We start from the raw sequence: 26235 nt of genomic DNA, 5'->3' as shown, positions 1-26235 counted from the left end.
AAACCATTCTAAATATGGTCTACATTAAATACTTACTTATTCAGTAAGCTTTCTTATTTCAGAAGTCAATATCTGAAAAGCTTATTAAATACTACGTGTCAGTTTCTAAGTCATCCTATGCAACAATTCATTGTCACTAATTTACTGGACTGAAATCATTATTCTGAAACTATTTCAAAAATATTTTGAAACTCATACAATTTAATTAAGAAATAGGTCAATATATATTATATTGTTAATTAATATTTAGTATTTTAAAAAATTGTTAGCAATTACATTTAAAAAAAAACAATTAAATGGGAACATTTTGTAACTTCCTGAGAATCAACATAAGGTTTAGCACCTTGAGTTTTTCTGAAAAACTGGAGTGAGACATATAGCCAACAAACAGCTAGTGACATACCCCTTGTGTCTGTAGGGACAGAGGTGTGATACGTCGTTTTTCCCATTCATTAGGGCGCGGCTCGGGTGTAGATTCCATAAAATTGCGCTTGAGTTCACTAATGCTAGCCTGATGTTTCAGTATGTCTTCCTGGGCCTTATCCAGGTCCTAGCAATATGTAACGCAATAAAAGGGGGAAAATCCAAAGGGAACAAAACCCAGTAGGACAAAAATAAAAAATAAAACCAAAAAAATAAGACAAAGCAAACTTATGATTAAAAAAAAACATATTAAAGCAAGAAAAATGCCAAGTCTCAAAAGCCATATTACCTATGAATAAACTTAAAGAGTTCCACCAAATTTGAAAATAAAGCCAATGTGTAATTTTTTAATTCACATTTTAAAGGATTCTAATGTCTTCTCTGTTTAGAATTTTTTCAAGGAATAACTATTTGTATTATTAGAAGGAACTCTATAGGTGATGTATTATAGAACTGCCCACTTGAAACCTATGTCACTTTACTAACCATTGTCACCCCAATAAACTTTAAAAAAAGAAAAAGAAAAAGAAGGAACTAATTCTCAAAATGGCTAATAACCCTTCTTTCTAATAGTTGGATTTGAAATGCAGCCTATGACTTTGTTCCTGTAAATTCAACTTTCTGATTAGGGCTACAACTAAAGTTGCATTCTGCGAACATAGTAAATCAAGTAAAAATAGAGAAAGGTGGACTGAGAAGCACAGTTGGCCTGATGGGAAAGCCAGTCCAGGATCATCCACCAAAAAAGAAAAAAAAAAGAAAACAGATAAAAAGTGGGGGCGGGGAACCAAGGATTGACTTTTTTTCAGGAAATCCCAGCATGGCTTTTAATCCTTAAGGAATAAAAATCCCAGCTTCCCGAGGCTGCTTGTACGTGGGCTTTCTATAAAATAAGTGACCCTCATCCTGGTTTCAGTACTCGCCAAGCACAAATGTGGGCCCCTGCCATGCCACATACCAAGGGGTCCTTCTACAGACAAAGATGCAAGAAAAACCACTAGGTTGATTTTCATTGGAGTAGGCCCTATATATGCATCTGGGAATTAAAACTCATTATTGTTCAGGAAATGGTTTTAATTGAATTTTAAATATTTTCTTACATTTCAAAAATCATGGGGGCTACCTGCGGACTATAGCTTTCATCACACTCCCAGAGGAACACGTCATGCATCTGATAAAATTAGATATTCCATATTCATGCACAAGCACAGTAGCTCATCTATGAGCTTCTATAGCCATTTGCAAAAACTCATTACAATTCTTTGCATGGCATGAAAATATGACTGTGGCTTGAGATCAGGCACATTTCTTGTATTTGTTCAAAGCAATGTTATGTATTACACTTCAGAGCATTTTAGTAAGTTATGCAAAAATACATTTCCAACAAATATACAAGCTGCCAAAAGCAACCAAACAGATTAGTCAGATTACTAAGAAACACAGTTCTCCACTGAATACACTGCAATGTACTATCCTAAAATAAGGGGGGAAAAAGTTCTCGTGTGACACGGGGAACATAATTTACATCCTAATTGCGTGGCTAGGTTTTCTTTTTTTTCCTCCTTTCTGTCTTTCACTTATTCTTTTTATAATCAAAACAATCCCATTAATTAGCAAACTCTCAAACAGAAAACTTTAAGTGGACTTCTTTCGTAATTGCATAGATTTTAGTGCCATTCCCTCCCCTCCAAAAAAAAAAAAAAAATTGTGGACACACGTCAAGAGTAATATGATTTAATGCCAGATCAACAAATATCTGTTCTGGTTAATGTATATTGAGAATGGGATCACCTTACTTCAGATTCCATGCCCTGGAGATAAACCATTAGAAGAGAATAGGTTTACTCATAGAACTTCAAGATTACTGGATAAAAACTTTTCATTTGATGAAGGAACTTGTTCTCCCAATTGTCACTCTGAGAACTTCCAGTGGATATAGTCCTACCTAAGCCACCTTAAAAGAACAAAATTGGACTGGTAACATGCATTCCCCAGTTGGATTTCCCCCATGCATTTCATGCATCGTGCTTGAAGAAAGTTGCCAGCCAGCCTGTGCGTGACCTCCCGTCCATAGCAGCCTGGCAGCCATGAGGACAGTTGTTTTCTTAAATTATACAAACCTCCAACATTAAATTGCTATGTCTGACATAAATATTATCCCCTTCTACTCTCAAGGAATTTTTCTGTGAAATTAAATCACACACAGGGGAAAAAAGGCAAATAAACATAAATGTATCAATCAGCAAGCACCATAAACAACTCAGAGTTGGATAGTCTAAGACATTAAAATAAAAAAGTAATCAAAAATCTTAGGAACCTAAAGTCACAACAAGCAAAACTCACAAATAAACCCTGCAAATGCATCACCCCACACACAATAATTATGGCAGGCAGCAGCCACCAGCTTTTAACTTTGGAGAAAAAATATCCACCTCCTCCAGCTGTGTTTCCTCTTCTTCCATCTTCGCCTGAAGAGTCACATGGCAAACAGCCAGAAAAAAGGGGAGCATTAGTGGAAACTCTACCATCGGTGCAAAAAAAGCTGTATTTGAACTTCAATGGTGAACCAGCATTACCAACCTTTACGTTGTGGCCCTCAGAAGATGCAGAATAGTAAGCCACTTTGGTCTTTCTTCACCTACAGTGTTGTATAAATGATGGAAATGATCTTTTGCAAAGGTGGAATGAAGAATGGAAGTTTCGCTCTTTCTTAGTCCCTAGATTTTATGCACTGCTTTTGAATATTTTTTTTCACTCAGGAATGAAAATATGAGAGTGTAAAAATGGCATAATTCAATCTGTTCTAATTTTAAATGTCTAAATAAACTAGTGCAAACTATGATGACGTAAAATTTGGCTTTCGCTTTGTATCAAGGACAAATACTCACCCTATCATCCAGCTTTTTAACAGATTTCTTTCCTTGGAGAGAAATCGGTGTATTTTGCTACACTCATGTTAAAATGGTGGGTATTTAAAAATACTGTTCGAAATATAACCATCTTTCTTTCACAAGATTCTTAAACAAGAATCATTTTTCATAGTTGGACAATTCTCAGTATCTAATGAACCAAAAAAATGAATCTGTAAATGTAAAACTAACATAAATACTGATGGTTACTGTCAAGGAAAGGAATGGCAAGAAAGAAAAATATTGATTCTGATACCAAAGGAAAATAGTTTAACCTTTTACATGTTAATTGATAATAGGATCATATGTCATATATTCTTTTTCTTCTTTACTAGAATGAAATGCCTTTTTTTAACCCTTCAAGTATTTTTTAGAAGTCAGCAGAGCGCTGAGAGCATCTATTTTATCAGAAGATAAAAATGAGACATAGCCACTCAACAATCTGTGAAGAATTATCTTCCATTTCCTTGGTTCATAGTAAAGTCTCCAAAATGTCCGTCTTTGGCATCCTCAGGCAACCTCTAAGAATCGTGGTTTTGCCCACAATGCCTACTCGTAGCATTATCTTCACATTTTTCCTTAGGTTTGCTCTAAATTTTGTAATTTACTCTATGTAGTGATAGTACGCACAGGATATGAGACCACATTAGCAGAAACATACTGCGTATGTTAGCACTGACTCTACTACAGAGGTAGCCCTACAGAGGGGTAAAAATCCTCAAATCAGACATCTAATTTTAAGTAAAGAGCACTAAGAGGCCCGACCTTAGGGCTACATGTTCTAAATTTTCAAAAAGCCTTGTTTCGTTTTTCATACACATTTGTTTTTTTTTAAAAGAAAACAGAATAGTATCTTTCTTATAAAATACCTGACAGCAACTCTTTCACATAGTTACATGGTTTAGAGGTAAAACAAAAACAAAAAGAAAACAAAACCAAAAAGCTACCTGACTTTCATTCGGTCTCCAAATGCTACAATAACAGGGAGGCAAAGGGTTTCTGAAATTAGACCTCCAAATGTCAGGAGTAAAGGTTACAGATGCAGCCTCATAAATGCAAGAACAAGGAAAGAAATAATACTAAGGAGCTCTGCTAATACACATCAGTTACAGTGATGTCCACTGCAGCCTAAGTCCTATATCAAAACAAAGTTTCTATCCTAAAAGAACAACATTAAGATCTGTCTGCAAAATGAACAGAACCAATACGGGCAACACAGTTCTCCCTGCCCCCCTCCCCCTTTAGACCTAGCATGGTCTAGATATTTATAAAATAATCCTGTAACTTTGCTCTCAGAATGTGTGGACCTGGTCAATGAATAGCAATGGAAAGGCAGTGCTTACACTGATTTCTCATGCACTAAAATGTGTGTGTTAAAATGTGCAGCTCACACTATATTGAGGTTAATCAATGGTGACAGTTATGCACATGTTTACACTCTACATTAGGAAGGGTGTAAGAGAAAGGTTGTAGTTTTGCTGACCCCACGAATTGAAGCTTATGCAGGAGGGCCAGCAACGACTTCCTCTTCCTCTGTCCTGTCATTTAAGTCACAGTCATAAGACACAGTAAAGGCAGTGGCTTTAGCTTCCAGATAGCAGAGGGACAAAGCCAGAGGAAGAGAAAAGGCGAGGGAAAAAGTCACTGACTGAGAAGCAGAGAGAAGTAGCCCAAAGATGAGGAGGAGGGAGGGAAGGAAGGAAGGAGAAGTGACCGGAACATAGTGTTGGACGTCAGCAGGGAGGAAGGAGACCCAGACCCTGGGGAGGCTAGGGAAAGCGAGATACCCATCTTCATCGAGGAGTGAGGGGAAGCTGGACGGAAAGCATTTGCAGAAACTGAAGGAAAAGTACCCAAACTCAGAATCCTTGTGCTCAGCATCTTTTAGCGGCTTCTCTTGGGTGGAAAGACAGTCGGTCGGAGAGGGGGCTACAACAGGATCCCAGACAGAATCACGGGCAGCTACCCCACTGTCCCCCCGCTTGGCTCTTTCCCCCGTGGAAAGGAGCTCTAAGCTGTCCAGTGTGAGTTGGTCGGCCTCCCCAAAGGGGTCTTCCTCTGAAATGTCTGAAAGCAAGTCCATCTCAGGGACTGGAGACAGGTGTGGGGAAAGAGATGGAGCACAGCGGATGAGAGGTGAAGGTGGGCACATGGAAACAGGCTGTTCTCACGTGCAAACCCATGATTGAATGTGACATTATACAACAGATACATTCAAGGGGGAAACAAAGGCAAAAGAAAAAGAGAAGAAATGGGTAGTTAGTGAACACTTTTACTCTAAAGTAGGGATTGAGTGTATTAACACAGTGTAGTTAGAACATGAATTAAAAATGATCAATATTGTAAGAGGAAAACTTTTGTCTCATAAAATGTAGAGCTACAGACGGACTTGAGTATTGTCTGACTGGTTGCAAACAGATCCAATGAAACTGAAACAGCATCATTACTTTTAAACCTGGTTGCTGACAGACATTCAAAGCATTAGAAAAAGGCCAACACACTCAGTCTTTTGCCAAAGATAAGTAGAATTTCCTTTGGAATTTAAAAGAACTTTAAAAAAAATAATGGGATGTATCAAGTTAACTTGGCAAAATGGAAGAGAGACTTTGACTTGTTGAGCTCTTCTGTTTCAGATGTTAAATGTAGTCACTCTCCAGGATGCCTTGTGAGTATAATTATAAAAAATTCTGACAACTTTTCAGCAGTTGAAAAATATCTTGTTGGACACAATTTCTGTTATTTTTAACTACATAACTTTCAACCAAATAATTTTTAAAATATGATACTCACAAATTATTCCACAAAGGTATCAGGTGATTTGATGGCACATGCCACGTGAAGCACTTGTCCTCGTAGCATAAGGGTCCACATGGTACCGCCCCCACCCCCCAGCCATGCTGAGTATCAGAGGTTGTCAAATTCCTGAGGAACTGGCAGCTACTCACCTAGCAGGTTCTTTAGAAATTCATGTTGCATGTCTTTAGAATTTTCAAAGTTAAAATTTAGAAAATATTATAAATCTACAGGATGATTCCTTTTTTTCATGTTTACTTTCAATGTTACCCATAAAAAAGTTGCGATGTGCAGATCTGAAGAACTCAAAGCCTCTTCAAATCAACTTCTAAGTGACTATACTTGCCAAGGTAACAAGGTAACATAAGTTAACAGTGACAAATTTTAAAACATGATATAGGCTACTTCTTCATTCACGATGGTGTATGCACCAAATAAGGGCTAAAAACAACATACCATCTTCTCCCTCACTGTTCAGAAAACAATTACCCTTTGCTTAAGAATTTCTTCTTCATCACTTATAGATTATGAATGAAAAATAATATTTTTCATGAAGACCACCTCTGTTCATTTCAAAAAAAATTCAAGTCAATATAATTATAATAATCAAGACAGGTTATACTTTAAAATGTACTTGTAACAAACAAATATAAATTTCAAATCATCATAGCTTTAGTAATTTGGGGCTTTGACTAAATAGAATGATTCTGAAGAGAGTCAAAAGGCCAATAAATTACTTACTTGCATTAATATAATTTATGTTGAAAAATTTTGCTTTGAACAATATTCAGAAAAAAAGGCTAGAGGCCCTGCCCAAACTAGCAAGAGTCTACACATATTTCAAAATAAGGAAATTACATCAACAGAGAACATACATTGACTGATGTTAAAGGATGTTTGAGTTGTGAAAGAACAGATGCAAGAGAGCATCTTTAGTCTCAGCACACATTTAAAATCACATAGCCTACTCATTTACCATACCTTTCCTTCAAGAAGCTGCACATGTGGGGCTTTAGTTGGGCTTCTGATGTCCCTTCTGCCATCCCCGTCTTGTACCAGGGCAGTGCTCAGCACTCCGCGGCTGTATGCTGAAACCTCCCCAGCAGGGCCAGGAAAATCCTTCATAAGACTTTGGTCCACAACACCAATTGGCGCTAGTGAAGAACGATCGTTTGGATTACTGTAGGATATTTAAATGCTCAAACTTTAGGAACTTCCCCCCCTTACACAGATAAAAGTGGCAGCAGGAACATTGCTTGAGCTCTGAAAATACCAACACACCAAATAAACTCATTCGTAAACTTTTACCAAAGTGTAAAAATATTCTGAATTTTTAACCCAGTAAACTAAACCAGGCTCTTAGATCAGTGTTTTGAAGGACAGATGCTGATCATAGAACTGGCCAGCAGAAGGAGCTCTAAGACCAGCTGAAATGAGAGTCGAAGCAATATGTCAGAGTTACTGTGTAAGGAATATTTTAATTCTCTAGGATTTTTTTGATCTTGACTGAACTTATTTCTGAGTCATTTACTATAACAAATAATTACCTATTTGATAAAATAATTTGCTTCAATAAGTTTAAAGAATTCTCCCATAAAGGAACCTTTCATTTGAATTCCATTTAAAATTGTAACAAGATAATAAAGGTAGATTTTGAGAAACTTCTGTTTAATAGTTTTAATTTTTCTAATCTCTTTCCTGAATGCCTCAATTTGACCTAACAGTAAACCTAATAAATAGACACCCTCCCACGTCAGCAAACCTAGTCCTCATGTGCTCCTTTCATCTCTCCTACAGATGGGCAGGAACATACATTGTGTTGAAATCTGTGTCATATGGCAGATTAACCTAAGAGGGCCTCAGATCTCAGCAAAGTGAGGTGAGTGGCAGCTAGTTGGCGAAGACTCTGTCCACCTGTACTTTCTCCTTCAAACCACAGAACAACCACTGAGGTCATTTCACCTGCATAAAAAGTACTTGCCTGGCCTGGTTCCATGCCTCTAGGGAAGCCCAGTAACCACAAATGCCTTTAGCCTGCAAGCTCTTGGAGGGAAGCGACTGTGTGTGATCCACCATCTATTGAACTTGGGAGGGATCGAGCACCTCTAATCCACGATTACAAGAAACCTTTCGTCCACACCCCTGACAGTCCCTGTCCAAAACTTCTTTCTTCCCCAGTCTTGTCTTTTTCGCCACCCTCATACTTGCACCCAGTTACTCAAGCCAGAAATCTTGAAGTCTCTTCCTTCACCCTTCAACACCAGCAAGTCCAATAGTACTTGCATCTATTTCTAAATGTGGCCAGTTCTTCCATTTCTGTTTCACTACCCAGGTCACTTTTAAGACTTTCACAGCCCTTAAGTACTTACAATTTTGAAAGCCCACAGAAAATCATAAAATGAAGTCACATCTTATATTAAGTGTAATTATTTTCCAGATTTTTTTTAAACTCTTGAGAAGATTTTAATAACTTTCCCCTGGAAAGTATATGGCTATGAGTAACTCTTTTAATTTATGATTTCTAAGCACCCTTACACATACTAAGAAATTACTGTAAACTGGGAAAAATCTGACCTAGAAATGGTTTCAGACATATCAAAATGTTAATGAACTTCAAATTTAAAGATATATAATTGATAAATGTTGACTCTGCATACTTTTAAACACATTAATTTCAGTTTGCTGGGGGATTTTTTGTTTTGCATTTTGAAGCAAGTAATTTTTATTAGGTCTTAAACACTCTTAGAACCCTGAGAAGCTTATGGGACCCAGGCACTAAGCCTATGGTGCTAAAAGGCTAATTTACCTACCATTACCCAATGCAAGACCACCATTGGTCTCACCTGGACTTTTCCTAACCAGTCGGCCTGCTTCCTCTCTTGTCCTTTCTAATCATTTTTGACATTGCACCAAGTGATTGTTTAAAGAAGATAACTGGGTACTTCTGTGCTTGCATAAGTGTGTACACATACACACAAAACCTTTCAATGGTTTCCTACAGCAGCTGGAATAAAAACCACGTTCTTTACCATGGCCTGCAAAGCTTGCATGACCTGCCCCCAGCCTGCCTCTCCCCATCACTTACTAAGCTCTGACTACACCTGCCTTCTTTCTGTTCCTGGAATGTATCAAGTTCTCCCTAATCTTATAACTTTCAGACTTGCTGCTCCTGCTATTTGCAATGCTTTATCTCCTTCTGCTCTCTTCATGGCTGCCTCCTTCTTATCCTTCAAGTTTCAATGGAAATGCTTCTTTCTCAGGTAGGCCTCCCTTGCTTGATGGCCCACCCAGTCTGACTAGGGCCCCTACTTATATTTTCCACTTTCAGGAAGTCATTGCTTCCCATGCTCTCAAACAAATCTCAAATGCATCTTGGTTGTTAGCTCTCTTAAATGATCCATTTGCCTCCTTTTTGGTTTGATTTTCTAATCTTGGAATCTAATTGTTCTAAAACAGCTATTCTAGATTGATTTTTATTTTATTTGATGCTTGATATCACATTGATCTTACGTTCTATGTCATCACTAGAAGATTTAGTATGTCCAACCTTAAAATATGTATACATATGTATACATATATCTACATTAGTCTAACCTAACTTAAAAACTAAACAGGAAAAATAAAATATAACACATCAACAACAACAACAAAAAAGCTATGGTGATGGGAAGTGGTGAGGAAAATAAAGATCAGTACCAGTTTACAGCCTAGCTTTGCACTGGGGCCTGGGGGGTGGAGAAGGAGAATATAAGCCTTAACCAAATAGTCCACTGGCTGTCTGGTCCTGCATTGGCATAAAAAGCCTTTTCTATTTTTCACAATAACACAATAATCCTTTTGATAACCTGCCCATCTGATGAATTACAGTGTCCAAAACACAAAAGGAAAATAATGGATTACTGTGTCCTGTTTGTTGTTTTTATTTGGAAAAATCATTGTTTTTGTATTATAACCCTCTGCACTAATTGCCCATGTAAGATGGTGGGTTTCCTTGAGCACAGCTGATGTATCTCAAAGAAAACACAGTGGTTTACTCCTTTTTTAACTCTAAAATTCGCAACATGAGTTATAAAGCCTCCTAGTTTGAAACAAAGGCTGAAACAGACAGTGTTCCAGAAGGAGGACTGATTTCTCTCAGGGCATTAAACAAGACTGACTGCATTTATGCAGCGCTTGTAAAAATTCTCTGTGTCAAGGGGTAAGGCTTGTGAAATATTTACAGGAGCAGGCACATTTTTCATATTTACTTGAAAAATGCTCAGTCGTTGATTAGCTAAAAGACATACTGGTAACTATTGTACATTGATAATTCACTACATTTAAGTCACTGTATTTGGGCATGTGGACATGTATCTGAACCACAATTTACGGTCCCCTTGCACATATTTTGGGTGATCTCATAAAACTATACTGAAGATTCTCCAGAATCAAGATTTAATAACTATATATACCAAATGCCCACCAACAAATCCTGGGACGCATCTCTATATGGATGCCGGGATCTGTTTTCCAAGTTTATTCCAGGAAAAAATAAATCAAGGCCAAGGAGTGTCAATTCCGCACTAATGAGAGAGACCATTTGAAACTATTAGCATATCCAGTCTGCTTTAGCTAATTATTTAAAATATAAGTTGCTCAAGTTCATATTTCAGAAAGATATCAGTAATTAACAAGCATTCCAAACAGGTTTTTGCTGATAACAGTAGTAAAACAGAATGTTTTAAATTTAATATTACTATTTTTTTTTATATGTTTTGAGATTACTCAACAACAAATAAAAGTTGGAAAAATTACTTCTGGTAGAAAGTCATCCACAGCAATTACCTCCTTGTAAGTAGAAAAAAAATTAAGTCCTTCATATGAAGTATTCTAATATAAAATTAACCTTGGCTCTTTTATAGAAAACCTGCTATTAAACAAAATTAGGGTATATGTGTGTGTGTGTGTGTGTGTATATTTTTCATATATACATATATATATGAAAGGAAGCATCAATTTATTTCCATGTATAATTTATATAAAACTACAAATATGTAGCTAATTAGAATTCCAATAGGAAAAATATACTAATTTATACATACCTCCCCTTGGGTAAAAGAACAAAGGAACATATTATATTTCCTTTCTTTTTGTTAAAAGATGTTATTTAAACTAATCCTTTGAAGCTGTGAATGGTTTCTCAGATGCTGGAAAGTTTGGTAAGCTTCAGTCAGAGTTTTTAAACTCATAAAAATTTGAATGTTTTAAGTTCCTTTGAGTAAAGGTTCAGATGTTACCACACCAAAAAACCCTCGGCATTACATTTTTGCATTAACAAATTCAAGAAATTAAGCCACATAAAATACATCACAATAAGTCAGACCAGTGAAAACATTGTCCAACATCTCATCAATGCTAATATTTGTGTGCATTGACAGTGCAAAGAAAACAGGTTCAGAACGACAACCTCAAAACACTACAAAATTTTCTTGTGAGTGTAAGAAATAGCATTTTATTTACTCAGAAAAAAGCTACCCCTCTATGGTATTTCTTGAGGCCTTATTAACTAGATCAACATTTTCTGATCCCACTGGATTAGAAAGATTAATAGAATCCGAACTATTATAAGTGTGTTTACCTCCATCTAGGCTCCTGGAGACCCGTTTACTAGAGGTGCGCTCAAAGTGTGGCGCTGGTCTATCAATGAGGGTGCTTGCCTGGCGGGTCTGGGCTTGGGTGCGGCCGCTGTAGCGGAATTTGGACCCCAACGTCAGGAACTTGGCCTTTGGTGGCTGCTCTGGAGACACAAGCCTATAGGAGGTAAAAACAAAAAAACAAAAAAGTAACAAAATTAGAATTTATGGATTTTTTTTTAAACTTTAAAACTATATATTTTAATATTACATTTTATTAAGTATGATTACTCAATCTGAAAAAAAAAGGCTGCCAAGTTTCTAATACATAAATTTTGTTTATAAACCTTTCTACATACAGGGCTTTACGATAGTGATAAGATGAATAAGTCCACATTCATGTATTCATGAATAATGTTTTCCTCAACGTGAGCAAAAGTGCAGCTGTTCTCAGTGTATATCAAAAGTTATTTATTTGTATTAACTTACATCGTTTAGATAAACACATATGTCTGAATTCTTGCTCATAGCTGTAAGTGCCAAGTAGCAATCCATTACCATTAGTAATTCTTAATATTTATGTCTATTTCTCCTGGGAAAGAACATCTAACTCAAGAATCTGTTCCATCAAGTGATGCTTTCCCATGAAGGACGCAGCACCCGGTGGATCTGTAGAGATGATTAATGTCCTTTGTTGCCAGCACGACTCGAAGCCTTAAACCTGGTTCATAATGAATGAAGTCAAACTTGCTGTCAAGTACTTCCACGTGTGCAGAAACATGCTTTTAGTAAGTGAGTCAATCTTGTCTGCAATAAAACTGAAATTTCCTTACTTTCGTTGTCTGATCAAGAGTTGGCAAAACGTCTTAACAAAAAGATAATCTCAGAGTTCTTGTAGAATGTATTAAATAAGAAGGTTCTAGTCGACAATTCCACAATATGGAGAACGTCATCAACATTTTTCCTATCGTTCTTTAAAGAATTCTTTACCGCTTTAAGTATTTCTAGACCTTCTGCCCACTGTTTTAGAAATCTTCTTCTGTTTAATAATGAAAAGAGACTGAAGTCAAGATAAAGCTACATGCAATAACACAAGAAGCGATTCTCCATTAATTCAATAGTATTAACCCAGAAAAACAACTTGTGATAATTAAACGATGAAAGAACTAATACACTCTGACTCTCTTGGCTTTAATTGATTCATGTAGGATAGCAGAAATAGTTCTTGAAAACTTCCATTTTCTGCTAAGAGATGTTCTAAGGAGACGCAGATGCTGCTGCTGAGAGAATACACTCTGGCGATGCCAGTACCGCAAACTGTACTTGGGAAAAAGCGGTATATTCTTAACTTAGAATGCTAGAATGGCAGAAATTTAGACCAGAAAAGAACTCTTTATCTGTGCTCTGCATTCTCGCTCTTTCTCTAACAGTTGAGGAAACTCACCCCTAAAAAGATCAGCACCCTGCTCACATGAGTAACAGAGGCAGGGTGAGAAATGTGGCCATTTACACACACTGTCTCCTGATGGGTTGAATATGGCAGGGTTTCCTTACCTTGCAATCCAGTTAAACATGATCTAAGAATGCTGTGTAAGAAAGCAATGATCTATAGAAAAAAGGGTCACTGGCAAGCTCATCAGTGCAGTAAATGAGAAACGCTCACTCTCTTTGAAAAACAAGTTGGTTAAATCACATTTATGTATCATCTATTCAAGAAGTAGTCTCTGCAGCTACTGGGAGATCAACCAAAGGGAAAAAAAGAGACATTTCTAAAAAGTACCTCAAAGGAGAAACATTCATCGATGACCCAAAAGGGATCTCTCTGTCCACAAAATTTAAAAAACTAAACAAAAGACAAGAAATGTTGGCAAGAATGTGAAGAAATTGGGACCCTTGCACACTGTTGGTGGAAAGCTTTGGAACACAACTCCTCAAAAAATTAAAAAATAGAACTACCAATGATCCCACTTCTGGGTATTTATCCAAAAGATTTGAAATCAGGATCTAAAAGAGATACTAGCACTCCCATGCTAATTACAGCAGTGCTCACAACAGCTAAGATGTACAAACAACCTAAACATCTATTGACAGATGAATACATAAAGAAAATGTGATACACGCACACACACATACACACAAGTATGGAATGCTATTCAGGCTTAAAAAAAAAAACGGGAATTCTGCATTATGCAACGGCATGGATGGACCTTGAGGACATTTCACTGCTAAGTGAAAAAAGCCGGACACAGAAAGACAAATACTGCATGATTTCACCTGTATGAGATATCTAAACCAGTCAAATTCATAGAATCAAAGACTGGAGTGGTGGTTACCAGGAGTTGAAGGGAGAGGGAAATGGGGAGTAATTAATCATCTGGCATAAAGTGTCCGTGCAGTTAGATAAATAAGCACTTGAGATCAGCTGTACAACATTGTACCTACAGTCAACAATAACGTATCGTACATTTAACGCTTGTTAAGAGGATAGAGCTCATGTTAAGTGAGCTTACAACAATAAAACAAAATTATTTTGCTAAAAAAGCCACTAGAGGTGAAGAGGAAAGTGAGGCTAGGGTATCGGGCACCCTTCTGCAGGTTGGCCTCCAGTGATTAGATTAACACTCATTTCTAATTTACAAAATATATAAATCCAAGAAACACAAGGAAACTATTTGAAAGGCAGATATATGTCACAATGCAAAAGAAGGAAAGTCATTAACTAGGGGATTTTTATTTTACTTATTTCAAATTGAGATAAAACAATTTCTTGCCTGACAGGCATTGGTGAGCATGTACACCAAGTATTAGCTTGCAGGTTAGTTTTCTGATGATGAAGAAATCCTTACGTAATTAAGCTGCAATTAAGTAGAAATACATCAAAACAAAAAAGGTCTGGCTTGACCAGACATTTATTAGTTTTCTCTAAAAGAACTTTCTTTGGTGATTTAAGTAAATGGTTATACAGATACATTTTCTAAGAAATGGTAGACCAAGCGACAAAATATTTCAGTACTATCACTTCGAGATCACTTACTCCCTTTTGCTATTGTTTTTATTTTCCACATCAGGCCCATCCTCCAAGAATAACATCAAAACCACTACTAGGCATCTTTTATTTCACTTCGGGGAATCTAAAAGCCAGGATAAGGGACTAACGATCACAGAGTACAACCGGCCTTAAGCAAGATGATCTAAGTAATGATGTGTTACAAAGGAATTCAACTTTCACATATTTTACTGCTTAAGAAATGAATTAACATTTTAATTTTATAAAAATCCTGTCATTACAAATCAAATATTATTCATGTTTAACTATGGAAAATAAAGGAACGTTTTAAGAAAACCCACATATGAATTACTAAATCAATCATACCTTTAATGAGTGCCACGGGTTTCCATAAAGCTCTCTATGAAGCAGCTGATAATAACTAATTCACTTGGGATTACTCTGGTTTACACTGCCAAGTTTAAATGGCAGTTTAATGTCAAGCTAGAGAGCCTCATGTTAATCTTGTTTACATACCACCAACAACAAAAAAAGCACTGATAAAATACCAGGAAGCACATGAGCTGCAAATACAGTCAGGAGGGCTAGCACGGTGGGTATACTGCTGGGTGCTTGGAGCCACACACTTCTTGGGTTTCAATTCCATCTCTACCATTCCTATCTATAGGACTATGGGCATGTTTCTTCTCTGTTCCTCAGTTTCTCCATATGGGAAGTGAAGATAATAGCTCCTGGCCCAGAAGATATATTGTAAAGATTAATAGAATTAATCCATGTACAGCACTTAGAATCCTGATGGGTTCTGGTAAATGCTCAAGCAAGGATAGCAGCTTTATTATTATGTTCTTTTTCACTAATATTAGTCTACCTGAGAGGGTATCAATCAATACAAAGATCTGTTTATTTTTTTAATGGCTTCAATCAGAAGCCATTTAAATTTTCTAAAGAAATCACTTGCATCTTTTATGAAAAACTAAGACACAACAAAATCCACTTATTGGACTCAAAGCACTCTGCAGACAAATTATGATTTGCCCTTTCTGTGTTAGATACACGTTTGATACCATGTGTGAGCAAAGTTATACAAGGTTTAAAAACATAAAAGCACTTCTGTTACATTGGTCTACTTTTAAATTGGGATCTATGGTATGTTAGCAGAAATAATGGAGGGACGTGAGGCTTTCCCGGGCTACCAGACATCTCAGAAATGCCTGCTAGAAGAATGCAAGAGGGAGGAGAATGCAGAGGTGAAAAATGTGGGCTTCAGAATCAGAGCCAGGTCCCCACCTCTGCTCAGCTTCACACGCGGTGGACAGGAAGGAAGGAGATGGTGCAAGGTCAAGCAATTAGTTCTGCGACTGACCACGATATAGGCTCAATATGTCAGCACTTGTCATTACTAACACGATCATTGCTTGTATAGTCATTATTTGACAGGGAAGCCTGCTAATTGTCCTGCCTGGTTTTGTGTCATTTATAACTTATGTTACCTACTAGCTTTATCTGACGCAGGTTCATGTTGTCTAAGGAGAAATTTGTCATGGCGCTGTAGAGAAACTGTAAACTTTTCAAAGATTTAAATGATCCGTGTAATTAAGTCAGATGGAATCAAGTATATTTTATGAGTTGCATTTCTCCTCTAAAATGAGTATATTAGAGCAGTCTTGAAAATAGATGAATAGCACACTGTGGCACCAAACATGAATAACAAGGATAATGATGATAGCAGTGTTCATGATGACAAACTATTACAAACCAGAAATGGTTCTTAGTTTGTTTCATGTGTGTTACCTCATTTGCTCTTCAAAACAACCCTGTCAGGTAGGTACTATTATTATCACCACCACACGGATGACGAAAGTGGGACTTAGAAAGGTGGAGTCACTTACCCACAGTCACACGTGTACATGGAGGAAAGGATTAGACCTTTGGAGTCCAGAGCAAAAACCCTCAAGATGAAGGGTCTAGATACACAGCGACATATACCACACTGACGGGAAACTGAGGATATGGAGATAACGAAGATGAGCACAGTACTGTTTGCCAAGAAAAGTAATGTAAGAAACATGCCTTTGAACAAAAGTATGAAAAGAGAGACAACAGGCTGAAGAAGGAGGGAAGTCTAAGGAGATCTTCTTTTTTCCTGGTTTTGAAGGGAGCAAGGCACGGACATGCACGTGGCCCAGGAAGCCAAGGGCACCCACTGGAGAACACACGGTTTACAAAGCACAGTCCTTCGTGAGGCATGAAATACGGGATCAAGGCAGAGGAATGACCACTTTTTCCTTGAGACAGGAGAGAAAGAAAAGAGCGAATGAAGGGCGAAGGGAATGACGCTTACTTCCAGTCAGGAGGAGACAAAGAGAAGGACACAATGGAACCAGCAATGCTCATGACCCACAGCTTCTATCACCAGAGTACCAAGAAAGGGAGAGCCTCTGAGTGGAGAGGCAGGGGTGCCAGGGCTCACGACAGCCATGAATGTTTGGGATGGGGAAGGAAGTCAAAAGACCGATTACCTGATAGCACTAAAGATCCGGCTGATGGGGGAACTGGTGTATCTGGAATAGCACTAACCACAGACTGGGTCACTTTCTCTTACAGAGAAGCAATGTGTGTATCAGGACAGCTGTGCTATTTACGGTAGCACTTGACAGCACATGTACAGAAATGGTGAGGTCACGACCCAGGACTAATCCAGGACCAGCAGACTGGCAGGGTGACGTGCAATAAAGGGCAGGGGCTTGAGGGGGTTAGAGCATCCCTGTCAAAGGGGCGGACCATAGGGTTCAAGCTGGTTTGGGAAAGAAGTTATGCAGGAGGGAGCTGATAAGAACAACTAAATGAAATCTAAGATGAGTGACAGCGGAAAGAAGAATGACAGCCATTGAGAGAGTATGGCGGTGGTGGGAAAAAAGGTGGTTGTAGTCAGAAAGTGGAGTTTTGGACCATCGCATAGGCAGACAGTTCAGCGTGATGACAAAGTGTGGACAGGACAACAGAGACGTGGGAGTGGACGTGGCAGATAAAGGAGGCTTGACACTGAGGAGAGCAAAGAGCCATAACGCAGGGTGTTGCTTCATCTGCCACACTCTCCACTCCACCTCCCATTGTGCAGTGGCTACCAAGAGCTGTTTAATTAATTTTAAGGTCTTTTCTTAAAATCACCTGTAGAAAGTATGATGTTCCACACACACTTTCCATAGCCTTTTCGCAGCCCGATGGTTCGGCAGTTTGAATCCAATGGTGCTCTCAAACTGTTCCAGCTAAAATAAATCCATAAAATAAATCAGCATATTTCTGTAAGAATTCATTAGAAGCAACTAGAAAACTTGGATTTGGATTTTCTCTAAGAAGTAACTATTCTTGAAAAAGGTAAATATAAGTATATCTAATATAATTATACAAAATAGGTATTTCATAGACTGCCACACTAGTTTCTATGAAAAGCCGGTATCAACCACTGACATAAAGCAACCATCCTTCAATGTCCACTAAAACTCATTTTACTACCTTCCTGTTGATGGCTGCCACTTAGTTGATTCAACAACAAAAAATGAGCCCCCATTATGTGGCAGGAACTTACTACCTTTTCTTTTCTGTGAAATTGTGGCTGTTGCTTGTTTTTTAGCGACAGGAATGTATATGCAGGTTTATCATTAAGAACCCTGACCTTTTTTCACCATGGAGGAATAAAGAATAGTTCATTTTCTAAGTTCAGTGGAAAGAATTCAGTTAGCACGGCGGTAAAGAACACTGATAAAGCCGAATCAGATATGCCAAGGGCTGTACATGACATGCTTACCTCTGCTGGCCTGACTTTAATGTAGAAGTTACTGCGCTTATAGGAAATTTTCAAGATTTTCGGCCACGCAAAACGATTGATTCTCAGCCTGTCTTTGTAAATGAGGAGCCCATTAGCACACACGCCCAGCTTGATGTCCACGCCTTCTGAGTCCTGCCAAGCATAAGCCATTTGACCATTGTTAGAGCTGTGCAAGTTACACAGGTCAGGAAGCTCATTAGCCCCCTCAAACCATGATCAGGAATATCAATTTAACAGGTCTACATCTAAATGACAGTGACAGTACACAAATTAATACAAATGGTAGGACACAAAACATATTTTAAATCTATTCATCTTCAGGGATCAAATTTGATTTGTCAAAGACTGCAGGACATTATGTTTTTCAAAAGGTATAACTCATGTTCTTGAGCTCGGTTCTAAGAGCTAAAGAGGAAACAGAACTCGACTTAGACATCCTGAAGATACACGAGAGATAAAATGTGTTTTCCTAGAGGTTATCCCAGCCCTTGGAGACTGTATGTTGGTCTAAAGTGTGTTTGGCCATTTTACTTCAGACAAATTTATCTCAGATGGAATATTTTAGCTCATAGCTTTTAAAATTATGCCTATATTCTAGAAAATACCAATCCCTCTCAGGAAATTTCTTTTTTAGGCTGACAATGTTGAAATCTTTGAATTCTTTCAAGTCGTTGTTCAATAACTTAGAATGCTGACATGCAGTTTTCATTGCAGCATTTCTTTGGCTGGCAAATGGACGGCAGGATATTCTTGAACTTACTGATGTTGCTTTCTTTCCCCAAGTGTTTTAATTTGGAATACATGACAATCCAGAATAATCACAAGCTGAAAGATTTTAAAATATCAAATAAGTTTACCGACAAAAGTAAAAAATTGGCTCCTCATATTTCAAATAGTGTTGAAGGTCTAATATGTACAATATTCAAACTATCCAAATTATTGTTTATCATTAAGGGAAAAACTGGGTCTCATTCAAAATATGTAAAACTGAAGAATATCATTCAAAGATATTCAGAAATCATTAACATGAAAGAAATTCTCACAAAACACATACCACACTTAGTCAAGGTCTCAATTCAATAAAAGTATAACATTGTAACTGCCTTGTTACTGAGAACAACGTAGCACGATTTATACTAGTTTTTAAAAAATTAAAGTACAGGACTAGGTAACTGATGCCAGCAGCTTTTGCTGTTGATAATGTGAATAATTTGTATCTACAAATAAAATTACATTAGACTATCTGAAGAGGTTTAAAAATCTAATCTATAACATACTTTATTCACTGGCATCCTGGCAGGCACAATTCTCTCTAGGAACAGAGTAAAAAGTGAATCAGGCACAGGTGCCCAAGCAACTTGGCACCAGACGCAATCGATGTGTTTGCCAAAAACCTCACTGGCAGTGGCCACAAGGAGCAGGCCGGAAACTGCCCAAGACAGCATGTTCTCACCACACGTGAGGAGGCAACCCTCCTCTGAAATATTCAACAAAGACACCTCCAGTCTGAAGCAATCTTTCGAAAGGACACTGAAGCTACTTTATCTGACTTAAAAATAAACACAATCTGGATTCCAAGTAAATCAGTTGGTTTTCACTTGTTCCATGCATTGTTTTCGAATTATCAGTATTTGCATGACTACAAATTACAGATAAAGGATAAGAAGCAAAAGGGGAAAAAACTTGCATTCGTTCTCCATATTTGACTCCTGCCATTCAGCAACAGAAAAAATAAACTAACGAAAAGGAAGTTTCTTCTCTTCCTTGCTCACTGCCTCAGGAAGCTGCCTGGTATGGACATTCACAGAATCCCATGCCCACGGACTTCCGAATGGGTCCAGCCTATGGGAAGCTCTCAGAGGAGATCAGGAAGAAGAGAGGGAGGAAAGGGGGTTGGTTCCCTGCCTTTTAATACCCAGACTCTCTCCCTGTGTAGTCGCCATCCTTGGCTGTGTCCTTGGTAATTGCAGCTCCTCTCAAGGCAGCCCTCTCCACAGAGATCTCTCCTGCGTTCTGGCAACCACTCTTTCTTTGTCTTTACTCCTTCAGATCCAGAGAGGTTAAGAGGTATCTTACACTGCTTCAGAAGTATCATTACTCTTGCAAGGTTTCCCTGCACCTTTATCAAGAGACCTTTCACTTAATGCCCTTCAACTGGTCCTAACATGACTGTGCCATTAAGAACACTTCTGGTAATGAAATATGTTAATTTAAAAAATTTAAATATGATCAAGACAATGAAAAATGTACAAAGGCACACAAAAAACTACATGGAAAGTTCTTTTAAATTGTTATAGATACCTTGCTTTTCATGTATTATCTGAGTCCATCAGATGATAAACAGAATGAAGGAATAAATGCTACTTTCCAGTATCTTTAAAAGCACCTGCTCCTAAGCACAGAGGAAGAACTTCACCTGCATAATTATACTTATACTAATGAGTTGGCAACTTTTTTACTTTTCTAAGCTACGACTACAAAATCAAGAATCTTTGTTCCTTCCAGTATTGCCATCAAAGAATGGGTTTCTCGCTAGTGATCAACAAAGTAGCAGATCCAAGATTTACATGTGGCAAGTGTAACAGGGTTTTGAGTAGGAGAGACCTGTTCCCTCCTGACCTGTTCTCTCCTCTCTCCCTTAGTTCTGTTTCTCAGCTAACCCAGCCTGTCCCCATCATGTAGAGAAATGAGCTGAAGGACACAGTGTTTGGAAGATGTTTCACCTCCTAGAAGGTTTATCAGAAGATATCAGGCAGATGGGACTGCTTTACACAATGTGGCTTGAGGCAAGTCATGAGGCACCGTTTTATGTAGTTTTTCTAAAGTGAAAACATTCGATCTTAATTGAGATGGTGTATGTGAAAATACTTTTAAAAATTAAAGGCATACAGCACCTAGCAGTTAAAAATGCTGCTGCCAGAGACTGTTTGCTAATGGAAAAATGTTTAAAGGAGCAAGTTAACAAAACAAAACAAACAAAGCAAAACAAAACACGAAATAATACTTGTAGTATAATCCGTATTTAAAATGCATGTGTTCAAGATTATTTGGAGCTCAGGGATTTTTTAGAAAAGGAAAACAAGAAAGTGTATCAAAATATTAACAGTGCTTGTTTCGCATAAAAAGATGTCAGTGATTTTTATTTTCTTCTGTTCACCTCTATTTTCTATGATGAACATGTATTACTTTTGTAATAGGGAAAAATATTTAAAGACTTAAAGGAAGCCACTGAGGGAAAAAGAGCACTTTGCAGTACGGTAAACACAAAAGCAAGAAGTATTAATCTGGGATCTAGGGAGGAAAGATATCTCCGGGTGGAGAGGCTTCCCTAGAATCACGTCATATGAGCTTCAAATCACGTCATCTGAGCTTCTCCAAGGCCACATCTAAGGACTGGCAGGGTCTTTTAGAAGCAGGCAACCACAGGTTCCCTCAGCACGCTGAGTTGACTCTGGACATAATTTTCTAAACCAAATCCATCTCTCACCCTTCCTTTGGTCCTCCCTCCTTAACTGTCACTGTTACCTGATCGTGCACACTAGGGTTCCCCCAACCCACCTCACCGTCTCCTATCACCTCCCTCCATTACTCCATTCTTTTCCCACCTCTCAAATTACATTGAAGGGGCTGCATCACCTGGAGCCTTGGCCAGCCTACTTTATCTTAAAAGAGGTACAAACCAGACCTACAGGGAGGAGTCCAAGTCTAGGGCTCCTTCACAACCCAGAAGCTTTTTGGACACTTTTGCCCTTTCACAGTGGCTAAGATCTGCTCTCCTCTCCCAATACAGAGGCAGGAGAGGGAGCTGGGATAGAGGCGGTACTTGACATAGTAAAAGCTGAGACGCAGAATAAACCAGGAGGAAGGATCAAGAAGACTGACAAGATAAGTCAGGATAAGTATTATATATGAAAGAGTAGTAATTCAGAAGATTGGGAAAAGAAGAAAGAACTAGAGGGAGAGTAAATGAAGCCTCCCAGAACTATAAACCCCACAATTAGTCACCAAAGAAATCTTATAAAGGCCCTTGGGTGAGGGTGAGGGTGAGGGTAGCCTTTTGCTAAAGTGTAGTAGGCTATTCTGACACTGGTGTCCTCTCAAGAATTCAGTCAACAGCCTGGCAAGCTGCCACCTCCCCATTACACTCCAGTACCTTGGCATGATGTAGGTCAACGCCATACATGGAAAGCCTCTTCGCATTTTCTAAGAACTGAGAATCAGCTTGTGCTGGAGATAAGCCCCTAAGAATAAAAAAGAGTATTACCTTATTGATGGATAGAAAGCAAATGTGGCCAAAATGGGGAAAGGGGTGTATAAGCCTGGAGAGTTTGTGGTGGAGGGTATAACACAGCTAAATTTGGACACACAGAAAACAGGTAAGAAGGCTCACTTCTTAACCTCTAGTATTTTTCTGTTAAGATTCTCTAATACAAACCTGTTTATTACAAGGAGATGCCCCCCCACCCTTACCCTTTTTATCTTACAAAATTGCTTTTGATTTTTTCCCACTGGGGTAAAAAAGCCCCAGCAATAATGAGCACGGCATAAATTTTTATTCAATTTTATTTCACTAAGACTGATCGTGACAAACATGAGAAGACGTATTGTATTTGATTTTACAACTATGTTGATGACACATATCACATTCTGTCCACACTATAATTATGTCCATTCCTACATATGTGCCCAATGAAACCAATTGTAAGCTCCCAGAAAGCAGGACCATGTCCCAGTAATCTTCATACACCCATGGCATTTTAGCACCTGATATTTTAAATGTGAACTATACATGTCAGTAGATTAGAACTGGAATAAAATTAATGAAAGTACTTAAAGTGAAATACTGCATTTATTTTCTTTTTTAAAGAAAAGTCAGTGAATGTGGTCTGTCTGAAAACTTCTAATCTCTGAAAGTTCTTTCAAATGATTTTAGTCAAAATTTTCAAAAACTTCAATTTTACCATATGGGATAAACTATAATTTTGTAGCTACAGTTTTTAAAACTTGTGCTAAAAGAAAGCATTTTGTTTTCACACAGATATAAAAGTTCTCGAAGTGTAATATGTTATTTAAGTAATTAAGTAATGCTTACCTAAACCTAAGGTCGTCTTCTGTGGATAAAGAAATTACCTGTGTGTTTCAGCTATTTTTGCTATGTCTATCGCACCCTCCCCCATTTCAGATTCAAATCCTGATGACTCCTCATCTTCCTGACTTTCTTATGAAAAATGGCGAAAGATGGTAATAAAAGCAATTAAAAGGCAGAAGAAATACATAGTAAATGCCAAACAAGTATGTGGGTGTGTTCGTTGTGTGTGTGTGTGTGTGTGTGTGTATCAAGGAATAGGATTGGGAGTAGAAAGGAGATGTCATGGGGAAAAGTTAATGTTTCTAATAAATGAAAACATTTCGCCTTAGGAGTGTAGTTCCTCATGCGATAGTCATGAAGATTATGAAAGGATATCTCAAGGGCTGCAGGTTGTCTTGATTGGTACGAGGTGACGTTCCAAAAGGAAAAACTGGATAATCCCACAAACTATGCTTAAATGTTTAGCAAGTTCAAGTTGTATAAGAAAAGCCATTTACATCTGACCTGGCCATCCTCTCTCCAGTCAGCAAGGGAACAGACCTGTGGGTTTTGTGCAGCTCTACCACCTTTTCCTCCAGCTCCTTCGTCTGTGAGGGGGCAAACTGGAAGTCACTGAGGTCATGACTGGCGTGCTCGTCCGCGTCGTAGTCCCCCAGCTCAGCCTGCAATGTGTAAGACCCCAGGAGGGCATGAGTCACGAAGGAGCAGGGCAGGCGGCCAGAGGCGATGTCCTCGCGGAGCTGAAGGCAGAGGAAGTATCTGAGGAGCAGGGGAGTAAAGGGCCGGCAACAATTAGTTAGGATCGCAGCACTCGTAATCCTTGCATCCTAATATCCCTGTTTGAAAACAAACATACAACAGAGGCACTCTTCACATCCCCAGCGAAAAGAGTCTTCTGTAATGAGAAGCCCACCTTGCTCCTTGGAACCCCTAAACTTGTGGCTTATTTACAGAAAATGAGTCTAGAGAACAAAGTAATAGAATGGAAATTCTGAACTGCTATCCCAGTAACAGTATATTATGACTATTACAAGAAAGAGTTTTGTAACTGAAGATAAAAGTTCCACCACTTAGACCATCTCCTTGGATCTAAAACTAATCAAAATTAGCATGACCTTCAAAAGTTGTAAAGATTAATGAAATTTTAAAAATAGCTGCAGCTTTTAAGCATTTGCAAGAAAAGCTAATAAGGTCATCATCCCCTTCTATCCTTTCTACCATTTTCATACTGTCTTCTTTTCCTGAGACATCTTTAACAACAAGCATAAGTCAGTCTCTGCTCTGAAGCCCTTACTTCTCCGTGCACCCCATCTAAAGAGGCAGCTAATTCAATTTGTGGTAGGAAAAGCATGGGCTTCACAGCCAGGCAGAGCTGACTCTATGGAACCTTGAGCAAATTAATGTACTTGTCTAAAGCTAATCAGCCACCTGTAAAATGGGAAAAACTCTACTTCCGTTTGAAGATGAGGGGAAAAAATTAGATAACATAAATAAAACACATGGCAGTGTTCCTTGGATTCAATAACTGATAGCCATAATCATAATGATGTTATTATTATTAGCTATAATAATTATTATTCAATGTTCTAAGTAGCTTATTATACTGTTATAAAAGATCCTGTGTTTTACACTAAATAACATGCAGAAACATGTTATTTATATGCTATGAGGATTTTGGGGGGCCTCCTATCAAATCCTTTTGGTGACATTTTAAAACCTGATTGCTACTTTCATGTTTAACCACTTGCAAAGATTGTCATCGACTGCTCCAAACTCAAATGGCAGTGCTCTTATTTTCTGAGAGACTGCCATTCTTACTGGCAGCCAGCCGCCCTCTTCCTGGGTACACTTCTGCCTCGCATGGGTTTCAGGACTCGTCTTCCTGTTGCCCTCGACCCAACACCTTCAGATAGGCTGCGGCCTCTGGTCCAGGCCTCTTTGCCGTTGGGTCAGAGAGCAGGTCCCAGCACATGGTACCAGCCCTCACATAGTTCCGTTAGACCTGGATTACTACACAAATCTGTCAGGCAGGACACAGACCGCTCGTTATCATCACAGTCCCACCGTTAGCCAACTACTTGCCGCATGCCAAGAGCTCCACCATTTCTGAGAATGAAAGTCATCTCGCAATCACTAAGTTTTTACGCATGGCAGGAGCTCTCTTTCTAAGGAGAATTATGTTTCTTTGACCCTTAGAACAGCATGAGTATAATTGCACTTATTTTAGAAAACTGAACTTTAAATTATGACTCAGATTATCCTCCAATTCTCTAAGACTAATGAAGAATAGTGCAAATTCTTCACATTTCATGGCATTTTGAAGACCTAACCACAAAGATTCCATCTGATACTAAAATCTTGTTCCTCCTTTTTATATTATTGTCTCTACTTTTCACGTTGGTCCTTTCCTCTCTTTCCAAAGCCTAAATCTAAGGCCTAAGAAACTTCAAACAAAACTGCAACAGCTTCCTGAATTTCCCAAATGCATGCATTCCTCAAGTACTATGCTGAGCAATGTCTTGCCCTCCTCAGAAGCCTACCCCCACCTTTGAAAGGTTCACTCCCAGCATGATGAA

At 38.3% G+C, this 26235-nt stretch overlaps 1 protein-coding gene across 28 annotated transcripts in view; it reads right to left on the bottom strand.

Moving 5' to 3' along the window:
* EPB41L2 (erythrocyte membrane protein band 4.1 like 2) overlaps positions 1–26235 on the bottom strand; it is a 206579-nt gene that overhangs the window by 33416 nt on the left and 146928 nt on the right. For 21 of the 28 annotated variants that reach the window (XM_081031848.1, XM_081031835.1, XM_081031847.1 and 18 more), the window contains exons 7-14: positions 24200–24418; positions 22724–22811; positions 18550–18702; positions 17913–18010; positions 11743–11915; positions 7107–7279; positions 2544–2606; positions 404–550 (exon numbers count right to left, since the gene is read on the bottom strand). In XM_081031848.1, coding sequence (XP_080887974.1) covers positions 404–550; positions 2544–2606; positions 7107–7279; positions 11743–11915; positions 17913–18010; positions 18550–18702; positions 22724–22811; positions 24200–24418 — 1114 coding nt within the window. Of the gene's footprint in view, positions 1–403; positions 551–2543; positions 2607–2855; positions 2892–7106; positions 7280–11742; positions 11916–17912; positions 18011–18549; positions 18703–22723; positions 22812–24199; positions 24419–26235 lie in introns of all 28 variants that reach the window. The other 7 variants (XM_081031845.1, XM_081031840.1, XM_081031853.1 and 4 more) reach the window with 4 other exon arrangements.

This window comes from Rhinolophus hipposideros, assembly GCF_964194185.1.
Source record: "Rhinolophus hipposideros genome assembly, chromosome: 3".
NCBI classification, from domain to species: Eukaryota; Metazoa; Chordata; class Mammalia; order Chiroptera; family Rhinolophidae; genus Rhinolophus; species Rhinolophus hipposideros.
The sequence above is the reverse complement of the archived record's forward strand: the minus strand, read 5'-3'. Positions and strand labels throughout refer to the sequence as shown.